The sequence below is a fragment of the Haemaphysalis longicornis genome, unplaced genomic scaffold (genome assembly GCF_048455015.1).
Source record: "Haemaphysalis longicornis isolate Haplotype H1 unplaced genomic scaffold, Haemaphysalis longicornis Haplotype H1 scaffold_7, whole genome shotgun sequence".
In the NCBI taxonomy this organism is placed as follows: domain Eukaryota; kingdom Metazoa; phylum Arthropoda; class Arachnida; order Ixodida; family Ixodidae; genus Haemaphysalis; species Haemaphysalis longicornis.
In genome coordinates this window covers 169,263,647-169,283,894 of record NW_027526422.1, presented here as the reverse complement: position 1 = coordinate 169,283,894, position 20,248 = coordinate 169,263,647, and the positions used below count along the sequence as shown (strand labels likewise).

The window sequence follows — 20,248 nt, the reverse complement described above, 5'->3', positions numbered from 1 at the left end:
AAATATAACTAAAGTTACCTTTTTTTCTTCAAATCCCTGGATTATTAATTCTTTTTGCGTTAATAAGTTAATAAAGCTAATTCGTTGACATATGTTTACGAAAACCGAGCTGTTTTGATTATATAATAGAGTGTTTGTCACAAAAGGACACAAGGTGTTTCGCGATTACTTTTTCTAGCCTTTTAAAATAACTGGAAGTACAGAAACCGGTCTATAATTGGAAAAATTGATTTTGTCCCCGGATTTAAACAGTAGCGTTACCTTAGCTTGCTGCATCCTTTTTGGAAAAACACCAGTAGTAAGGCATAAGTTATATATATAGCTAAGCGGCGATACAAGAAGGTCCAGTACAAACTTAATAGGCCGAATCTGAAGCCTATCGATGTCTATGGCCTTGCTATTTTTATTGACAAGAAAATCGACCATATGTCCTGAGGCGTTACTGGAGAAAAAAAGGCTCTGTGGGGGTTAGTATCCTTTAGGAACCTCATAGCGCTTTCATTGTGGAAGCATTGCATAACATTCGTTAAATAGTGAATAAACTTGGTTGCCAGTTCTTGACTCTTGAGTGGTTTATTATCTACTGTCAATTCAAAGTCGTCGTTACGGGGGGTAAGTGGGTGCAAAAGTTTATTCAATTCCCGCCACATGACATCACGCCGGGAGGAAGCCTCAGAAAACACATGTTCGAAGTACATTTTTTTAGTATAGCGTAAGAACTTTGTCACAAAGTTTCGGTACTTTTTAAAGGCTACAAAATCGTCCCTGTTCTTTGTTTTTACAAACTTATGGTACAATAAATCTTTTTTACGGATCATCTTCAGACATTCGTCTGGAATCCATGGTTTCCTTATATTCTTATTTTTCTTGACTCTTCTTGAAAAAATACTTTTTATATGCATCTTTATATGATTCAAGAAAAGTATCGTAGGCATCATCTGCAGTGGTGCACAGAAGTAAAGGGTTCCACCAAATAGAGGGAATTTTCTGACGAAAACTAGTCGAAGTATTCTGATTAATATCGTGAAAAGCGAAAGATTCGGGGCATTGCTTACATCTTAGTATTTCTGTGTGCATTGGGAACATATATATAGGTAAATGGTCACCTTTATGTACACCAGTCACACTGGACATGGTACTGCTACTTGTATCACAGGTTATAAATACATCAATAAGACTTTGGGAAAGATGGCCCATACGAGTCGGTTCTTTGATCACGTTCATGCAGCCGAAATAACCGAAAAGTAGCTCTAGATCACGCGAATGTGCGCTTGCCTGTAATATGTTAATGTTAAAGTCCCCACCAATAGTTATTTGTAAACCATAAGACGAAACAAAATTGAGAAGGTCTTCTAAAAATGCGAAACAATTTTCGAGTTTTCCATCAGGGGGGCGGTACACAACAACAAAAATAGCATTTTTACATTGCACCGTTAAAGCTTCATAATCTGTCGTAACTGTCGAAAATTCGTTCATTGTACTACAAGAAAGCTGTGTAGACACGAGCTGTAACACACCCCCACCTCGCGGTGGGACCTATTTAGAAAGAACGTGTTGAAGCCCGAAAGGCGCAGCACTTCTGTGTCACTCGTATACGAGGTTTCCGTTATCATGACAACGTCGAACTTGAAACTTTCAAAGCTGCGTTTTCTTTTCTTGTAGTTTCACATTCTTCTTTCATTTCCTCGTAGCTTTTGTTGAAGAATTCGCAGCTTTTTTGCATTTCCACATTTTCTTTCTTAGTGGTTTCATATTCTTTTTTAATTTCCTCGTAGCTTTTCTGCATTTCCCTTACTTCTTCTCGAAATTCACGCTTAAGATCAGCGATCTCGCGTCTTAGGTCAGCAATGTCAGTTTTCATGACCAAAGCAATGCGGGATTATACACAAGGGCACACAATAGCAATGACACTGGGTGGTTGGCACCAGAGGCAACAGAAAAAGTCACTGAGTAAGCGAACAAAGATTACTGCAGAATATTCAAACCTGTGAAATAGGAAGGTGACTATCAGGCGACCGTTCTGTTCGCTGCCTCCGCTGCGGACGGAGGTGGACGGAGCGTTCTTTTAAAGGATCCACTTCGTGACGAAAGCCACACGTGGTGCCGGAAACAGGGGGTGTGGACAGGCGATGTGGCGAGGGGGTGTGGCGAGTCTACCCGCTAACCCGCACTAATCGACTTCAATCCATTCTCCTCTTAAGTTTAAGGTTAAACAGATTCGAGATAACATAAAAATGCTATCAAATATACTTTAAAAGTGGAAATTAGGATTCCCCATTTTTTTAAATCTCATGTTCTCTTTGAGCAGGAATCAAAAGACACAACGGCACTGTATACAAGAAAAAGTTACGTTAATTTTGAGAACGGCGAGTGTTTGTGTCTCAGTGCTGTTTGTATATAACTTTCCATTCAAACTATAAGTGGAAGATATGGATGTATTGTTGATGGTGTCCCTGAAGGCCTTCACAAGCAGACAGGGATGCATGCGAATTAACAAGACATTAAAAACTTTAGGCGATTTTAAACACCATGTAGGGAAACCATGAAGAATATTCCATGATATGTTGCCTCGTAATAGGCGTTATAACTTAAGCTATTCTAAACGTAAAAGATAATTGGGAGAGATGGGCAGTGCCTAACGCAAAGTGATAGTATATACGGACAACTTTACATTAAATTGAGGGAAATAATTAGAAGAGAACATGATGGGCCTTGGGAACTGCAGACTACGCAAAATATTTCATGGTTCTGTCCGGGAAGTGGCAAAATATCTTCAGACGCAAGGTAGGATACCGAACTGGAAAACTAGAAATCACATTTTTGAAGCCCCGGAACCGGTTCGGAACGGTTCCTTTGATTCGTTCCGGTTCGGGTTCAGTTCCAAAATGGCGGAAAAAATACGGTTCCGGTTCAGTTCCGGTTCCGGGCAAAAATTCGGGTTCGGTTCCGGTTTTCGGTTCGGTTCCGGTTCCGGTTCGACACCCTGGTTGTGACTATTCAAACCACGTGGTTTTCGAAGCCTCAGCGTCACTTCCTGACACAGGCAGAGAATGCTCTTCTTGGGTTCGTTATCTCACTGCGCCGCTTGATTCCGGAAGTGGCATTGACCGTTTGTGAGCTAAGACCAAAAGGGGAACCGACAAAGTGCTCTCTACTTAAGAGCAAACATCGACACTAGCGCCTAATTCTCGCCACATACGGTACTCTACCCGTACGTAGCCTATGGCGTCCGAGTTTGCTTCTGCAGACAGATGAGTCAATTGACATGCAGAAGGGTGCTGTACTTCTCGAGGTTTCATGGCAGAGCTCTTTATGTCATTGGTCATTATTTTTTATGTCGGCGCGTGGATTATAAGGTGAAATCGGTGAAAAACCGGTATTCAAAGAACAAAAATTACTGATGACTTGCTGTTGTCTTCTTAGAAATACATTGTAATGACATATTTAAAAAATTTACACCGTCTTCACGCGAGGGGAACCATGGGGTAGATGCAACGCATCGGGGGTTGCCGTTGCATTTCGGTTGTTAGCGATGCCAGTGTGTGGATTGCTGTTGTTGTGTATCATATTTACGCAGCATGTTCACCCCCGATGCGTCGCCTCTACCCCATGGCTCCCCTCGCGGGAAGATGGTGTAAATTTTTGACCGAGCGCAAGCTTCGCACTAACGCACAGCTGGCACGGTGACGGGAGTGAGCGCAGCCGAGCGCAAGCTGCGCGCTGACTGCGCTTACGCAAAGATGGCGCTGCGGTGAGAGCGGCGGAGCGCGCCGCTGCCGCGGCGAGGAAAATGGGGGAGGGATGCGGACTACGCCGCGACTTAAAGAGATGCCTTGTTAAAGGCGAGTTAAAGAGCTGCCTTGAATATAAAACATTTTCTAGCTTCTTTCAAAACATCATATCTTTTCAGATTGCTGCAAGCCCGAAAGATCCCTTTCCATCATATGTCATGGAAACTTGCTCAAAAGATTTTTCTCTCTTTTTCGGTTTGGACGTGGTGCACGTTAGTGACGGCATTTGAGCTATAGCTTGACTATTGTCCAACTTCTCTCAAAGTTGCAACAATGAAATCATTCGGTTGCGAAGTTAAAGAAAACCGCAACACAAGCAAAGGAAATACCGGAAGACGTATCGGCTGCGATAAGCAAATCACGCAGTGCAACTTTGGTGAGGCGATTACAGTAACTTTCTCAGGCACGAGGAAAGGGGTGAAAACATTTATCATGAATGCAATCGGTTCCCTTTAAAGTTCTTATGTGGGTTGCCCTGAATTTTTATTTTTATATACCGCTGTTGGCGTGTGATGTGTGATTGTATTGGAATTACTTTGTTGGTAATACTGATACTTCTATCCAAAAAAATGTCTGATATCGATTCTTTCTTATTACAAATCAATTACAAAACAAATCCTTTGTACAATTCAGACAAGTTTTTTTCGATCGTGAACCACGCATGCCAATTCTGGAACGCATTGTCGCGTACAGTAATTACCATATTAGAGATTAGTCCTTCCGACCGTGTGCAAAAATGCTAGTTATCACTTCTTTGTATTTCTTGCATGGGTCCTACGTAGGTCTTAGTGGTTCCAGGAGATGTGTCTGTAGAAGACCAAGTGGCTGCGGTGGTGGAAAAGGTGGTGAAGCACTTCGGCAAGATCGACATTCTTGTAAGTGAGCTTCATTGTACTGATTTAGCATAAGGCTAATTTTGCAAAAAGCACTTGTACACATTGCTTTGAATAAATGGGAACCAATTCATTGAAACGCCAGGTTCCTATTTTAGGTGGACGCACATTTTCATAATATTGAACAACAATGAAGCCTAAATATATGATTATGTTACTACAAGTCCATTTTTTTTGCCTTTTTTACATGCATTGAGTGAGTTCAAGTCTCACCTTAGTTATCGCGAAGGTCGATATGAGGGAATGATGTAAATAAAATAAAATACAGCAACACGTATTGTTAGCCATCCGGGAAGGGCAAGATAATTAAGCGGCGCTCCGTATTTGCAACTCTATGACAACCTTCGAAGAGCTGTTTGGAATGCACATATGAAAATTTGCACTGCTATTTCATATATGTAGATCATACCAATGTAACCAGAACGACAGACGGCAAGTGTTACCGTTTTCGTTTTTTGTGTTTTGTTGTCGTGCTTTACAACAGAATTTTTAAGGCCGAACAACATCTAATCTTACTTGCAGTGACCCACATTCAACGCTAAACAATCAATTGCTTTTACAGACTCTTTGAGCATTGTCATATCGTTGAAGAAAGGGAGGGCTGTAGAAACATTTTTCTAAATATTGTCATCGAATCGATAACGTTGGTGTATTGTGATAACATCCAAATAGTAGTTTGCGGGGTGCCTGGGCATAGTGACATTGTGGGGAAGGCAACTGCACTTAGATTGGTTGGTAACGCCACCCTCCGAAGTGGCATGGGCATAGCGCAGGTCCAATACCAGTACATAAAGATACTTCTACAAAGAAAACTCCGGGAACAGTGTTAAAAGAAATGGTACGACAGAATTCTTAACAAACTACATTTATTAAAACAACAGTTTGGTCAATAACGTAGACAAAAACGAAACAGATTTCCCGAAATATCTATCTGCAGACTGAGAATTTACCACACGTGTGGTGCTCATTATTACCTATTTATTACACAAAACCACAAGTGTGCCCAAGATGTGGAAGATGGCAGTCAGTTCTCAATATCTTGGTTGAATGTTCGGAATTTGAACACGCTAGACGCCGTCCCTTTCTTGAGATTTATAGATATGCCATAATCCTAGAGCCCTCGCTAATTTTGGCAGATGAGACTAAGTTTCCCATGAATCGCCTTTTAACTTGAATTCATGATTTCGTATTGTTAAACCTTATTACCTAGCGCGCGTAACTCCAAGATGGTATACGCTAGGATTGTTACATTTTTTGACGTTTTAGACTGAAGGCCTTTCACACCCCCCTACCAGTGATTGATTTCTTAGCCTCCTTAAGACTTTGAAATTTGTATTTTACTGGCTGAAAGACCACTAATACGGACATGGCGCTCTTCGGCTTCGATGCCCTTGTGCCACAAACAAATCAATATTAATCTTTTTCCATCGTCTGTTATCGACAAGCCTTATCGTCACGCCCGTAGGTCATTTTGTTAGAATATTACTTATTGCAAGCATGCGCTGGTGCTTCAGTATGTTCCATAAGCTTATGGCTCAAAGTGTTATGTCGAATTTTCCAAGGATTTATAATTCTGAACCCAGCCATCGCTTGCGCGAATAGGCTTTGTTTAGGCGCATCCGCTGGAACGTGAACGTCATGAGCTGAATTACCTAATTTTTCTATGAGAAATAATAAGGATTAATGACCATCTTCTGAAACGCTTTCTGATACATTCTTTAACCTTCAGGTTTTCCGAACAAACATGCCCTTATTGTTCAATATTTCTAAACCAGGTGTTAACTTGGACGTTTTTTCTGCCCTAGAAACAGCTTCGACATGAGTTGTAGTAGGTCATCGAGAGATGGCGCCAGCTAGTTTGCTATCTTTACCAAAGAAGTTGGCACTGGTTGGTGTGGCTGCGCATGGGCACATGTGTGTTGCGAGTCACCACCCTCAGTGCGGCGGATGAGGTGGCGGCGAAGAGGTTAATTGACTGGTTGAAGGGTTTAACGCGCCGACGCAATGCAGGCAATGAGGCGCGCCGTTGTGGTGAGCTCCGGATTAATTTTGACCACGTGGGGATGTTTACCTGCACCGAAATCTCGCACAAACGGGCGTTTTTGCTTTTCGCCTCCACCAGAATCGCGGCCGCCGTGGCCGGGAATCGAACCCGGCTCCCCGAGCTCAGCAGCACAACGCCTTAGCCAATGAGCCATCGCGGCGGGTGACGAAGAAGACGTGTGAGGTGTGCTACGCCCAGTGCGTCGTACCGCAAAAGAAACCGCAGACGCTCTCACCTTTCGAGAGGATATTTGTTACGGTGTTCCAGGCAATACGGTCGCGCTAGATGGATTGTCGCATGCCCGCAAGCTAATGCGGAAAAAAAAGTAAACATCAGTGACTTCTGCTCAGTGTAAAGGTAAGCAATAAAATACACGTAAATGTGCGTTTTTGTTGCTCATTTGAGAATTCTACCATGGTATAATTCGGACATTGTTTTCATTCCAATGAGACCCCAATTAACGGGGTTTTACTGTGTAGACTTCGTAGAGTATTAATGCTAAAAAGCGGTTCAAGCTAATCGCCACATGAGTCGCCATCGCGTACAGGCACATTGCTAAAATTTTGGTTGGGATTATGCATTGGCGTGTACGGACACTATTAACATACATAACGATATTTAAGAATGGGCCACACGACAATGTCACCACTTGTTGCTGTTGAAAGCGTTTTTATATAAATGTCAACGCAGGGGGTCAATTCACTTTCTGAACATGATGTGGCCTTACATATTTCTTTAAAATGTTTCTAAGGATTGCAATATACTAGTAAGGAATATGTCGCGCAACACGATGGGACTTCTTGAAAGGGCTTATAAACTCGAAGCGCTGTTAGGTTTTTTTTAGATTAGGTTACTGAGGAAACTTTACTTCTCCTGTGATGAAAACAAAGCTGAATGAAACTAAAATTCTAATAGAAATGAATAAGGTGAATCTTTTATTCTTACCATATTTGAAATACACCATAACTATTCATGACCCACTAGAAACAGCGGTGAGTCTTCTTCTAATTAAATCGAGCGCCACACCTTCCTAAAATGCCTGTAATAATTGTATTTACACCTAGGGGCAGTACCCGGCGATGGCCGATGGGCCGCTCTACTGATAACACGATGGGTGGACTACTTACTCATGGGAACTATTATGTGGTATGCGTATAAAATATCCATCAGTCACCATTTTATATTCAATAACATGGGCTCTTCGTGTGTTTGCAGAAATTTAAATGGATGGCGACCGCTATGCTAAGCGGGGAAAGTGAACTGTATTCCTTTCTAGAGGAGTGTAATTTTTACAAATCCCGCTTGCCTGCTTCTACGCTTTAGGTGAAGAAAATTTCAAGATGGTTTTAGGACAACTTTATGAAAGCATGTACTTGCAAAAACCAAATGGCTGTACCTACGTGCTTTAGAGTTAATAAAAATCAGTAGCAAAGTACTTTGACGAAAATTCCTATTCTCAGAATTTATTGACTGTTCTTGAATTTTTTAAAGTAGTTTTTTCGCATTTGTATTGGTTACGTATATCAACAAAAACTATTCTTTATAGCAAAGGGCCTGCGGTAAAAACGAATTTGTTGAACAACCTTTTAGCGTTTCTTGCACTCTCAGGGCTTTAATTTTGGGAAAACTGAGTATAATTGATTTCTTACACCGTAATAGGAATGCGGTTCCCAGTTTGGGAGTCTTTACAACCGGTAGTTTGGCTAGGCGTCCACATGAAACGTTAAGCCTTTTCGGTAATACATGAGTGCCAAATTATAAGCTCTGTTTCACCCTTTTAGCGGCGTCACAGGGATAAATTGTTAAAACTGGTTTTGTTTATTTGTATGAAGAACGTTTCTTAAACAACCAACATGGCTTTCGGCATTCATATTCATGAGAAACACAGTTGCTGTTCTTTAAAAACAATTTGCATACCATATTGAACAAAAGATCCAGCGTAGACTGCGTTTTTCAAGATATCTCGAAAGCCTTTGATAAACTTGATCATCGTTTATTATTGTTGAAACTTTCCACTCTGAAAATAGATCCGAAAAAATTACCCTGTGCTTGAATATTTTCTCACTGACCGCAAGTAATACGTTACTCTAAACAACTAGGATCCCTCTTTGATCTCTGTAACCTCAGGTGTGCCACAAGACTCAGTTTTAGGTCCATAACTGTTCTTCATATATATGAATGACCTTCCGAAGTACGCTTCATATTGTTTCTACCTCTACTCTAACGACTGTTTCCGTTATGGAGAAACAGGGAATGATACTGACCAGCATTGCTGCAGTCACATTTAAATAATATCCTGCTGTGCTGCGAAACTTGGAAAATGCAACTAAGCCCTGACAAATGCAAACTAAAGCGGTTTACTTGCAAAAACAAACCACCTTGAGTTAAAAACCTCAGTGGCACCCAGTTGAAAGCCTCCTCATCTTTTCGCTATTTAGGAGTGATTATCTCATGGAGAGCACTTATCGAATACATAATCAGTAATGCCAACCGCACATTAGCCCACCTTCGGCGAAATTGCCGCAAAGCCCCGGTATCATTAAAGCTGTTATTCTACAAAAATCTTGTTGGACCAAAATTAGAATATGGCGCCTCAATCTGGGATCCGAGTCAAAGTTCTTTATAATACACCCTTGAACTTGTTCAGAATAACACCGCCCGTTTCACCCTTTCAAACTACAACAGAACTGCTAGCGCAACTGTGCAGCTGGCGCTGTTATCATTACAAAGAAATGTTTTCCCTCTAAGCACATTCAATAAAATTTATTACCACCAGCGTTTAGCCACTAAACTAATTGCAAGGCCATCTTATTGCTCTTGTCGTGTCGACCACGCCTATAAAGTCGCGAACATTTTTTACCACACAAACTCATTCTTTTATTCTTTCTTTCCGCTAACCTCGACCGAATGGAACTACTTTCCCGGCGATAAAGCATCAATAGCAAATTGAAATGTTTTTCGCCGATCGTTGTCCGCCTTTTTTGGGTGTAGTGAGTCCACGTGAATATTTTTCTGTTCATGTTGTTGTGATTATTTGTTTTTTTATTTTCATTTTGTCTTGAATAAAGGTTGTTGAGCGCATGTTGCTCATTTCTTGAGTAGTACTGTGTACATATTGTGTAGTTTGCTTTGTAGCCAGCAAATGCTTTCCGCTTGTTGTTTACAATGGGAATATTTCTAGAGATCCGTCCAGAAGAACCCCTAGCGTATTTTCCTATGTACTTTTGTTTTCAGTACTACCAGCATATGTAGTCTATGTTACATTCTTGCCGCTTTGTTACTTATTATTTGTATTTTTTCCAAAAACCACTCCCCTCTGCGGTGCTTGTGCGATTGAGGTTACTTGAAATAAAAAAAAATAAAAAAAAACAGATAAATCAAACATTCAGACACTTTTTCAAGGGGGAAATTCTGCGTGTGAGAGATAGGACGATAAGGAAATTGAGTACCAACTACCAACCCTTCAAATGCAGTAGCAACTAGCCCAACCACACGCCGTTACTGAAACACTTATTGAACAATCGTTAAAAAACACTCATTTTGTTCCGAAATGAGAAATCGCCCAAATAATGTTTGTTAGGGTGAAACCTTGCACTACGTTTAAGATATTCTTAAGGCCTGTGCATATTAGCAAAAGCACATCACTACGTGAACAGGTGAGCGATATACTGACGAATTTAAGAAGACGCCATTGCCCACTTTTCTTGGTTAAGAGTAAAATTTTGAAAAATATCGCCTTAGTAAGCCCCCACGCCATTATACAATGTAAGCCCGAAGTTTCAGCTCTCTAGGTATAGCAGTATTTGCTGGGCGTTTATGAGTACGTGAGTGAGTGAGTGAGTGAGTGAGTGAGTGAGTGAGTGAGTGAGTGAGTGAGTGAGTGAGTGCGTGAGTGCGTGAGTGAGTGAGTGAGTGAGTGATGCATGAGTGAGTGAGTGAGTGAGTGAGTGAGTGAGTGAGTGAGTGAGTGAGTGAGTCAGGAACTTCTTATAGGTATAGATATCAATGTCCCAAACATAATTAAGAATGCCATGTTGGCGCGTAGTTTATGAGAAGGATAATACCAGATCAACACCTTTTACACATAACATCCTGGAGTATTGCTGCAGTCTATCACTTCCATTAAAGGTCAAATGTCTCCTGCATATATGAGGCGGCGTTCATACCCTTGACATGAACACACAGCATTTCGAATACGTGCTATTTGTCATTAGAAATGTGAAATATAGGTGCATTGATTTTTCTGGCAATATGACATTGACACCAGTTGTACTGATTCTCTAGACATGAGGTGGCTGAAAATAGTCGCAGGCGGAACATGCCTTTTCATCATCGTTGGTCAGCTTCCCTAGTTGCTGCCCTATCTATGTATTGTGTTTCACTTACCACCAGTGGGTAATATACATCGAACTAATCTTTCTCATTTAGGTGAACAATGCTGGAATCAACAAGAAAGAACCGATAGATACCTGTACCATGGATGACGTCAGGAATCTTTTCGCTACAAACGTTGAAGGTCCACTGTGCATGCTGCGGAAGACGCTGCCTTTTCTGCGCAAAACCAAAGGTGTGATATTAGTATTATTAACTAATTTGCGTATCTGAAACATCATTATTACGTGCGAAACACTTGAGGGCACTGGCTTGTCGTTGAAGCTCTTCAGGCGTCACGGCTAGCTACAGTAGCGCCTAACGCCTAACGTAGCGCGCAACGCACCCAATGCAGGGTCTTCTCACCGATTAGCGCTTTCCCTAGTGTGAATCGAACTTGGGTCACACGTGTTGCAATGCCATTTTCCAGCCTACTGGGCCCCACAGGCACACGCTCGTCGTATGCAAGCTTTCGGGCTGACCACTGCGCTGCGGCATTGCCGCGTAGGCTGCCGTAGCTAGGCCACAAGTGCACAATTGCTCAAGATGAGGCACAAATCATGTATCAATGCAATAATTACCCCAAAGTATAAAATTAAGCCAGTGTTTCTGTATAGGCACTGATGATAATAATTATGATGATTAGTGCCGCTTCCTTTGAATCGGGATGTGGGTTGACAGCAACCGACTTGCCTGTTTTATTTCACTTACTTGCCTTACTTAAGACTAACCTGTTAAATTTGCGCCCTCCCCGAAGCTGCCCCACCCCTGTTTTAGACTCCCATCGCTCCCTTCTCCCTTTTTTTTTTGCTCTCGCTGTTCTAAATTCTAATTCGTGTGACTACTCACCCGACGTATCTATATGTTCCCTGCTTTACTTACAACACCAATCAAGCCGCCTCTTGAACACCTCTATGGCTCGGAAGTTGCGGCTCCCTCTCACCCCAAATCCCAAAACCTCCGCAAACATCATTTCCCTGCCGTGGCGGTCGTATCTGCAGTCCCTCCCAATAATATATATCGGTTTCCAATCTCTGCCACAGCATGCGCATGTTTCGTCCTGCTGCATGTAGATATCCGTGTATTCCCGGGTTCTCAGGCACACCTCCCGTGCTTCAGAAACCAATGCCCTGCCTCTCGTACAAAAATAGATACCTTCATTCCTGATCTCTAGTTTACCTGTCCTATAAGCCTCCAGGGTTTTCTCGCTTCCATTCTCGGTGCCCTTTTGGTCGTATCTGCTGACTTTACCTACTTTTTAACTGTTGTGTAAAACCCACCTTCCCCTACCGACTTTCCGTACCACCTGGTAAGCTGTATGGTCCTCCGTCTCCACCGCGTGCCCGTGCTACTCATATGCAAGTAAATAAACACTCTCGCTGCCCATTTTTGTGCTCTGTGTAACGAAGTCAATCTTCCCACTTTATCTTGCCTTGCGCGTACCTCACCTCGAAGGAAGACCAGCCTATTTTGCTCTGTACTGCTTCGTTCGTAACTTTCCTGTGAGCCCCTCAGGCCAGTCTCCGTATCGTCCTCTGATTCATTTCCAGGCCTGCTTGGATATCCGGTTTCATGCAGAGAGCCGAATTTTCGAATGTTAATCTTGGTACCATGACCCTTTTCTAGACTCCCCTTACAACCCCGTCTTTGTTGTAGCCCCAGAGCGCCCTATGCTTCATTATAGCCGCGTTCCGCCTTCTTTTGTTCGTGTAGTCTCCGCCGTCGTTAAGATGTGCTTTTAAATAATGGTACTCTTCTACCCATCGTATTTCTACTTGTTGAATGATACTGTATTGTTCTTGTTGTCCTCGTTAAAGACTATGACGCCCGATTTTTTTTTCAGCTAAAAACTAGTCCTATGTGTGTAACTTCTTTACCGCATGTATCTACCAAGTCCTGTATACCTATCCACTTGTCCGGCATCAACAGTACGTCGTGTGCGTACGTTAATTCTGGAACCCCTTGTTCCACCCCTCGCCCGTTTTAATTCTATGACAAATCGAATCCCCGCCAACTGCCCTCTACTGTACTCTGTATCCCGCCATGTAGATCGTGAACAGCAGTGGATAGCGAGGACATCCTTGTTTCAAACCCGTGCTGGTCTATACAAGCCTATTTTAGCTTTGTATATTAGCTTTCCGTCCACTGTGCTGGCGCTTGGTTCTTCCGGTGAAGTTCTTTCAGTAAGTTTATACGTTCTGCCCCCTCCCTCGTCCTCCAGGATATTTTATAGCCGCTCCGTCTCTGTTACCACACGCCACTTGAATGTCTAGAAAGGCTAAATACAAAGGTCGGTTTTGCATCTTCGCCATTTCTATGCATTCACCATCATCATCACCAGACTATCTACGCCCACTTCAGGCCAATAACCTCTCCCATTATTCTACAATTATCCCGGTCCACTGCTAACTGCGACCCGCAAACTTCTTGATCTCATCTGCCCATCTAACTTTCTGGCGCCCCCTCCCACGCTTGCTTTCTTTAGGGATCCACTCTGTCACCCTTAATGACCAACCATTATCTTAGATTAGATTAAATTAGATTAAATGCCCTGCTCACGTCTATTTCTTCTTAATTTCCACTAATATGTCATTAATACGCGTTTGTTACCTGACCCACTCAGCTCTCTTCTTGTCCCTAAATGTTACACCTATCATCTTCCGTTCTATTCCTCGCTGCGTCGTCCTCAGTTTAAGTTGAACCCTCATACTGAGCCTCCAAGTTTCTGCCCCGTAGATGACTCCCAGTAAGATGCAGCTATCAGACACTTATTTATTTATTTAGTTTATTTATTTTGGAATACTGCAGGCCAATTCTTTGGTCCTGGCAGGAGGGGCATTACATAAACAATGATAAGCAATATTAATTCAAAAAGTCTCACAGTGGACTACGCGAGTACAATGAGCAGACATAATGCCAAAACAAAAACAGGTAACAGAGCTATCGTCAACACTGAGAACATAAGAGCTTAAAGTTAATAAAATGCAGAACACAAAACGCACAAACCATAACCTAGTAAACCAAGATGGAAAAAAGAAAACAGCATAAAATGTAATAGCACCTTAATAACCACAAAATAGCATGCACCGCCAAAACTGCGGTTTCAACAGAACACTAAAGAAGCGTTCCAACTATTGTAAAAAATTTTTGGAATTGACAACATTTGGTGGCAAGTCATTCCATTCACTCACCGTTCTGGGAAAGAAACTATACTTATATGAATTAGTCTTCGCAAAAATAGGGGTTATGGCATGTTTAGCAGTGCGCCTTGTTTTTCGTGTCAGAGCAGGTTGGATAAGATTCGTCTCATTTAGAGCAATTTTTCCTGAAAGAAACTTGTTAAGTAAAAGCAGCCGACTTAATTTTCTGCGTGTTTCCAACGTAGCAATGTTATTATCTTTCATAATCGATGACGGCGAATCTGTCCTTTTATGTTTGCCAAAAGTAAATCTTACGGCTTTCCTCTGTACGCGTTCAAGTTTTAATATATCCTTCTTAACATGTGGTCCCATAGTGCCGACGCGTATTCTACCTTGGACCTCACACACGCATTGTACGCTAAAAGCCGAACACTTGAAGTGGCATTTCAAAGTTTCCTCTTAAGGAAACATAATTTTTGAAAAGCTGACATGCAGATTTCAGAAATGTGCGCCCCCCACGATAGATTATTGGTTAGTGTTACCCCAAGGTATTTATATTTATCAACCTCTTTAATAGTGTTGCTGTTAAGCTGGTAACTGCAAACACTCGGGATTTTTTTTCTTGTTACACGCAGAAGGACAGTTTTTCACCATTCAGGGCCATGCCCCACCTCACACACCAGTCATGAATTGCCACAACAGTTGCCTGTAAAGAAGCATGGTCGCTTTCGGTCTCGATTGTTCTAAAAACAACACAGTCATCGGCAAGCATTCTTATTGAAACATTACGTGGAATAACTTCTGCTAAATCATTTATATAAATTAAAAACAATAAAGTTCCTAATACACTGCCTTGTGGGGCCCCGGAGGTGACAGGAAGCATACCAGAAGAAACATTTTGCACTTGTACTAATTGTTTTCTGTTTTTTAGGTATGCGAAAATCCACCAAATCATACAGCGGGGAAGACCAATGCTCTCCAACTTGTATAACAATTTGCCATGCGGTACCTTGTCGAAGGCCTTGCAAAAATCCATAAACAAAACATCAACTTGGTCAGCCTTGTTAAGAACACTGAACAAGTCATGTAAAGTTGATATTAGCTGGGTAATAGTGGACATACCTTTTCTAAACTCGTGTTGGTCAAGTGACAACAGCTTATGTACAACAAGAAATTCTCGTATTTATTTAGCAATATGCTCTAACATTTTGCAGCATTGCCTGGTCATGGAAACCGGGCGGTAGTTATAAGGCAGAAGCCGGCTGCCCTTCTTATGTATAGGAACTACACGTGCGTTACGCCAGTCATCTGGAATAGCACCCGTAGCAAGTGACAAATTAAATAATTCCGTTAAAAACCAAGACAGTTGTTCAGCATATCGCCTCAAAAACTGGTTTGGGAGGCCGTCCGGCCCCGCGGCTTTCCGTTTATCAATGCTTAAAATCATCGCCAAAACACCTTCTCGCGTTACCGTAATGACCTGTGGGATGTCCGATGCTCTGGTTCGGGGCTCATATTCTTCACGTTCCAAAAAAAAAAAACAATGTGAAAGTAACGATTAAAGCTTTCCGCTATGCTAAAAGCATCAGTCAAAGCAACTCCCTCAACATTCAATTTGGACACTTCAGTTTTTCTGTTGCCTAAGTAGCGCAAGAATTTCGATGGATCGTTTTTTTAAACTCTGCTAGAGTGTTGTTGAAAAATGTATTTGTTGCTTCTCTAACCTTCTTTAGCAAAGCGTCCTTAAGGATTGTAAACTGCTCCGATTCTCTTTTACGTTTTTTCCTCAACCGCTTGATTTTGCGTTTAGTTTGGATTATTTCTCCGGTAATCCACGGGTTTTGACGACGCTGGCGGAACGTTTTTGTTGTCACAAAGTTTTCGATGCAATACTGAACAACATTATAAAAAAGCTGCCAACCTGTCGCAACATTACTGATAGGCCCGCAATGATTAGCATCCAGGTAGTCTATTATTGCAACATCATCTGCTCGGACAAAGTCCGTGATAATTTTCATTCCAGAAGTATTTTTTTCTTTCAACAGTACTGTTGTTCCATGAGTAAAAAATTAACTTGTGATCTGAAATACCATTTTCAACTGACAGAGTTCCACTCCCAAAAAGTTCACTGAGAAACAAAAGATCTAGAACCGAATTTTCTCTTGTGTTTGTCGTCACTACTTGTTTTAGGTTCAGCGAAAACATAAAGTCCAATATAGTGTCTCCGTGGGTGGAACAGCCATAGCTAAGCCTCTGCCAATCAATAAAAGGCAAATTAAAATCACCGGTTAATATTACATCCTTTTCTTGAAATTTTAGTGCGTGATAGTACAATTGGTTCAGGTACGAGGAATCGGACTCCGGAGGGCGATAAACAGCGCCTAGAACGAACGTAATACCAAAAAGCGCCACTCTCAAGAACAAGCTTTTATGGTTATCAATTTGGTCAAGAACTTGTACGTCAACACCTTTTCGTGCCACTACAGCTACGCCACCGCCACGGGAGCCTCTGTCTCGTCTGTGCAACTGATATTCCGGCGACACAACTTCATCATCTCGAATAAAATCGTTTAGCCAAGTTTCTGTGAGGACGCAAGCATGCGGGTCATATAGCAGCAACAAATCTTCAAGTTTATCTAACTTATTTACAATACTCCGAGAATTGAAAGAAAGCAAGCGAAGTTGGCAAGGCTGTAGTCGCTAGCTAGGAACAGCGGTTGGCACCTTGTGGCTTACACGGTTTGATTTTGGCTCTGCCTTGCGTGTGCGCGAGGCATTATCCCACGTGTAAGCAGTGTCACAAACCCAGAGCCTATTGTTTACCAATGACACTTTCGTTCCAGCGTCCTTATCCGCCTTCACGCTGTCCCAGAGTAGTTTGCGCTTTCTGAGAGTGTCTGCGCAGTAGTCATTTTTAATAGATATTGGTGTTCCTTTTAGCTTTGTAACGTTGCTCCAGATAGCTTGCTTTTACCTGTAATCTTGAAAATAAAGAATAACTGGGTGAATTTGCTTCGGCCTACCAAGCCTGTGAATTCGAGCGACCGATAAGCAAGTGACTCCCAGTTTATCCTGAAACACCTCTTTAATAACTGTGGTTCGCAGTGCTTCTTCCGATTCTTCAGCTATGTCAGGAACACCGAAAATAATCAAATTTGACCGACGGCTTCGGTCCTCTAAATCTACCAGTCTTCCCTGCAGCAAGTGAAGTGCCCTTTCAAATTCTGTTAAGCAACGACTTTCGTTCAGGGTCGCCTTGTCTTTTAATTCCTTTACCTCCTCTTCTAGTTTTGTCACTCGAGCACCAAAACCATACATCAATTTTCCCGTGATCTCCAGGCGGTTTTTTAAGTAAGAAATGTCAGTTTTAATTGACTGCTGGCCTTCCAACAGCTGTTCCAACATCTCCTCTACCGTGGGTCCAGTGTTTTCCTCGACATCAACACAAACCAACAATTTGCAAACACAAAAACAGTCATACGCAATACGGGCGCACGTGTGTGGGCACGGCACGACAACAAGAAATCTATCAGCACTTCGCAAGGAACTGTAACTGACCTGTAAGGCGACAACAAAAGGCATGATGAGTGACCCGCGCCCAGCGCTTTCGCCGTGCCCACTGAGGTTCAAACGGAGTGGTGCAGTGTTAATAGGGGAGCTTGCTGATGACGTCACAAAGCCGCGTACTGACGTTAGGGGCGGCCCATCCTCGATGATTTCGCGGTAACTTGATGCTTGATTTCCACTGCGCAGCCCGTGGAAGGTTTTAGCTGCGCACACGGGTATCGGCGATGCGGACGCAGACAGCAGTACGGCCTGTAAGCTGACAACAAAACGCATGATGAGTGACCTGCGCCCAGCGCTTTCGCCGTGCCCACTCTCTTTCTTCTTTAGGGACAATCGTAGGCTGCCTTTCATTACCTGAGAATGTCTTCCACATGTACTCCACCCTATTTTCATTATTCTAATTATCTCTGCCTCATGGTTGGGATCCGGGGCAACAACTTGACTAAATAGATATATTCGTTTGACACTTCCACTCCGTCGCCACCTATCTCAAACCGTTGTGCTATCCAGAGGTTATTGACCATTACTTTAGTTTTCTGCATAATAACTTTCAGACACACGGTTCTACTGTGTTCGCTCAGGGCTGAATGCAGGATTTGCAGTTCTTCTTACGACTAACGTAGCAAGCCAACGTCATCAGAAAATCTCAGGTTACTAAGATATTCTCCATTAACCCTTCCTCCAACCTGTTCCTATTCCAATGTTCTGAATACTTGTTGTAAACATGCTGTGAATAACAATGGAGTGATTGTGTCTCCTTGTCTTACGCCCTTCCTTATTGGTATTTTACTGCTCCCGCTTATGGAAGATGATGGTAGCTTTGGATCCATAGTAAATATCCTCTAATATTCTTGCGTAATGATCATCTACACCCTGATTCCGTAATGCCTGAAAGACTGCTGAGCTTTCCTCCGAGTCAAAAGCTCATAATCTATGAAGGCTATGCATAGGGGTTTCGTGTACACAGCGCACTTCTCTATCACCTGATTGATCGTGTGAATATGGTCCATTGTTGAATAGTGTTTACGGAACCGTGCTTGTTCTCTAGGTTGACTTAAATCTAACGTGAGAAAAATTCTGTTAGCAATTACCTTGGTAAATACCCCGTAGACGACTGACCGTAAGCTGATCAGCCTGTAATTTTTAACGTCCTTCATGTCACCTTTCTTATGAATTAGGATGATGTTCGCATTCTTCCAAGATTCCGGTACACTCGCAATCATTAGGCATTTCGTATACAGGTTTGCCAGTTTTTCGAGCATAATTTTCCCACCATCCTTCAAGAGGCCTGCTGTTATCTGATCCTCACCAGGTGCTTTGCCCTCTTTCAGTTCTTTCAAAGCCTTTCTTGCTTCTGTCGTTATTGGTGGGATGTCTATCACCTCTGAGCTACTTTCTTATTCGGCATTATAATGGATGTCCCGGCTACTGTACTGATCTCTAAAGAACTCGTTGGCTACTATGACTATTTTATCCCTATTTATGATGACATCGCCTTGCTTATCTTTAGATTCATACATCTGATGTGTCCCGACGCCAAGACGCCTCTTCACTGCTTTCAGGATGCTTCCAATCTTTACAGCACATTCAATCATCTCCATATTTTACTTCCGTACCTCAGCTCTCTTACGCTTATTGATTAACATCGAAAGCTCCGCTAGTCGTATTATGTACGCGGCGTTGTGGATTGTCATGAACGGTCGTTTTCTAATTAGATCCTTCGTCTCTTCGGAAAGTTTAGCAGTATCCTGTCCAGCATTGTTCCCCCGACTTCTACTGCACACTCCGTGATAATGCGTTTAATATTTCCGCTGGCTTCCTGTGTCATAAATTCTGCTTCCTTGGTAAAGCTGAATATCGGTTCTGCAGGGAGATCCTGAATCATTTTATTTACGCCTTGCTGATACCTCATTAATCGGCTGCTTTCGTTCACCTCTTTACGGTTACCCCCGCACGGGGCACCTTGAGCAATCTTGGTGACGGTACTGGCGATACCGCGGACCCCGAGCCCCCAAACATACGCTGGATCCAACCGTGGCAATGTGTTTATAGGTGAAGGGTTAGAAACCACGAACGGTGGCCGTCGGAGCCCAGGTCAAGCTCCGGCGGATGGGCTCCCTGTCTGTTCACCAGGCAGGGAGCTCCGGGACCTCTTTGGCTACCAGGGTAAGGTCAAAGAAGAAAGTACCCCCGTCACCCTGCTTTTTCCTATGCCACATGGATAAATCAACCCCCCCCCCCCCAGACGTGATCGGCCCCCGAAAAGGGGCCGCACCGAAGTTTCTTTTCCACCACTTCCTAACTTGAGTCCTCCGAAACCAAACAACTATCCTCGCTTCATCGTAATGGAATCTGTAGACCAATCAAAGCCTCTTGCTTCACAGTCTGTATTTCTCATTTCAAAGTTTCTTGACGTTATTGTTGGAGGGTCGTATAAGGCCA

The 20,248-nt window shown here is 42.6% G+C and overlaps 1 protein-coding gene across 1 annotated transcript in view; it reads left to right on the top strand.

The window, feature by feature from the left end:
* LOC144147220 (meso-2,3-butanediol dehydrogenase-like) overlaps positions 1–20,248 on the top strand; it is a 60,970-nt gene that overhangs the window by 15,824 nt on the left and 24,898 nt on the right. Inside the window, exons 3-4 of the mRNA XM_077679302.1 lie at positions 4,574–4,666; positions 11,157–11,295. Coding sequence (XP_077535428.1) covers positions 4,574–4,666; positions 11,157–11,295 — 232 coding nt within the window. The remainder of the gene's footprint in view (positions 1–4,573; positions 4,667–11,156; positions 11,296–20,248) is intronic.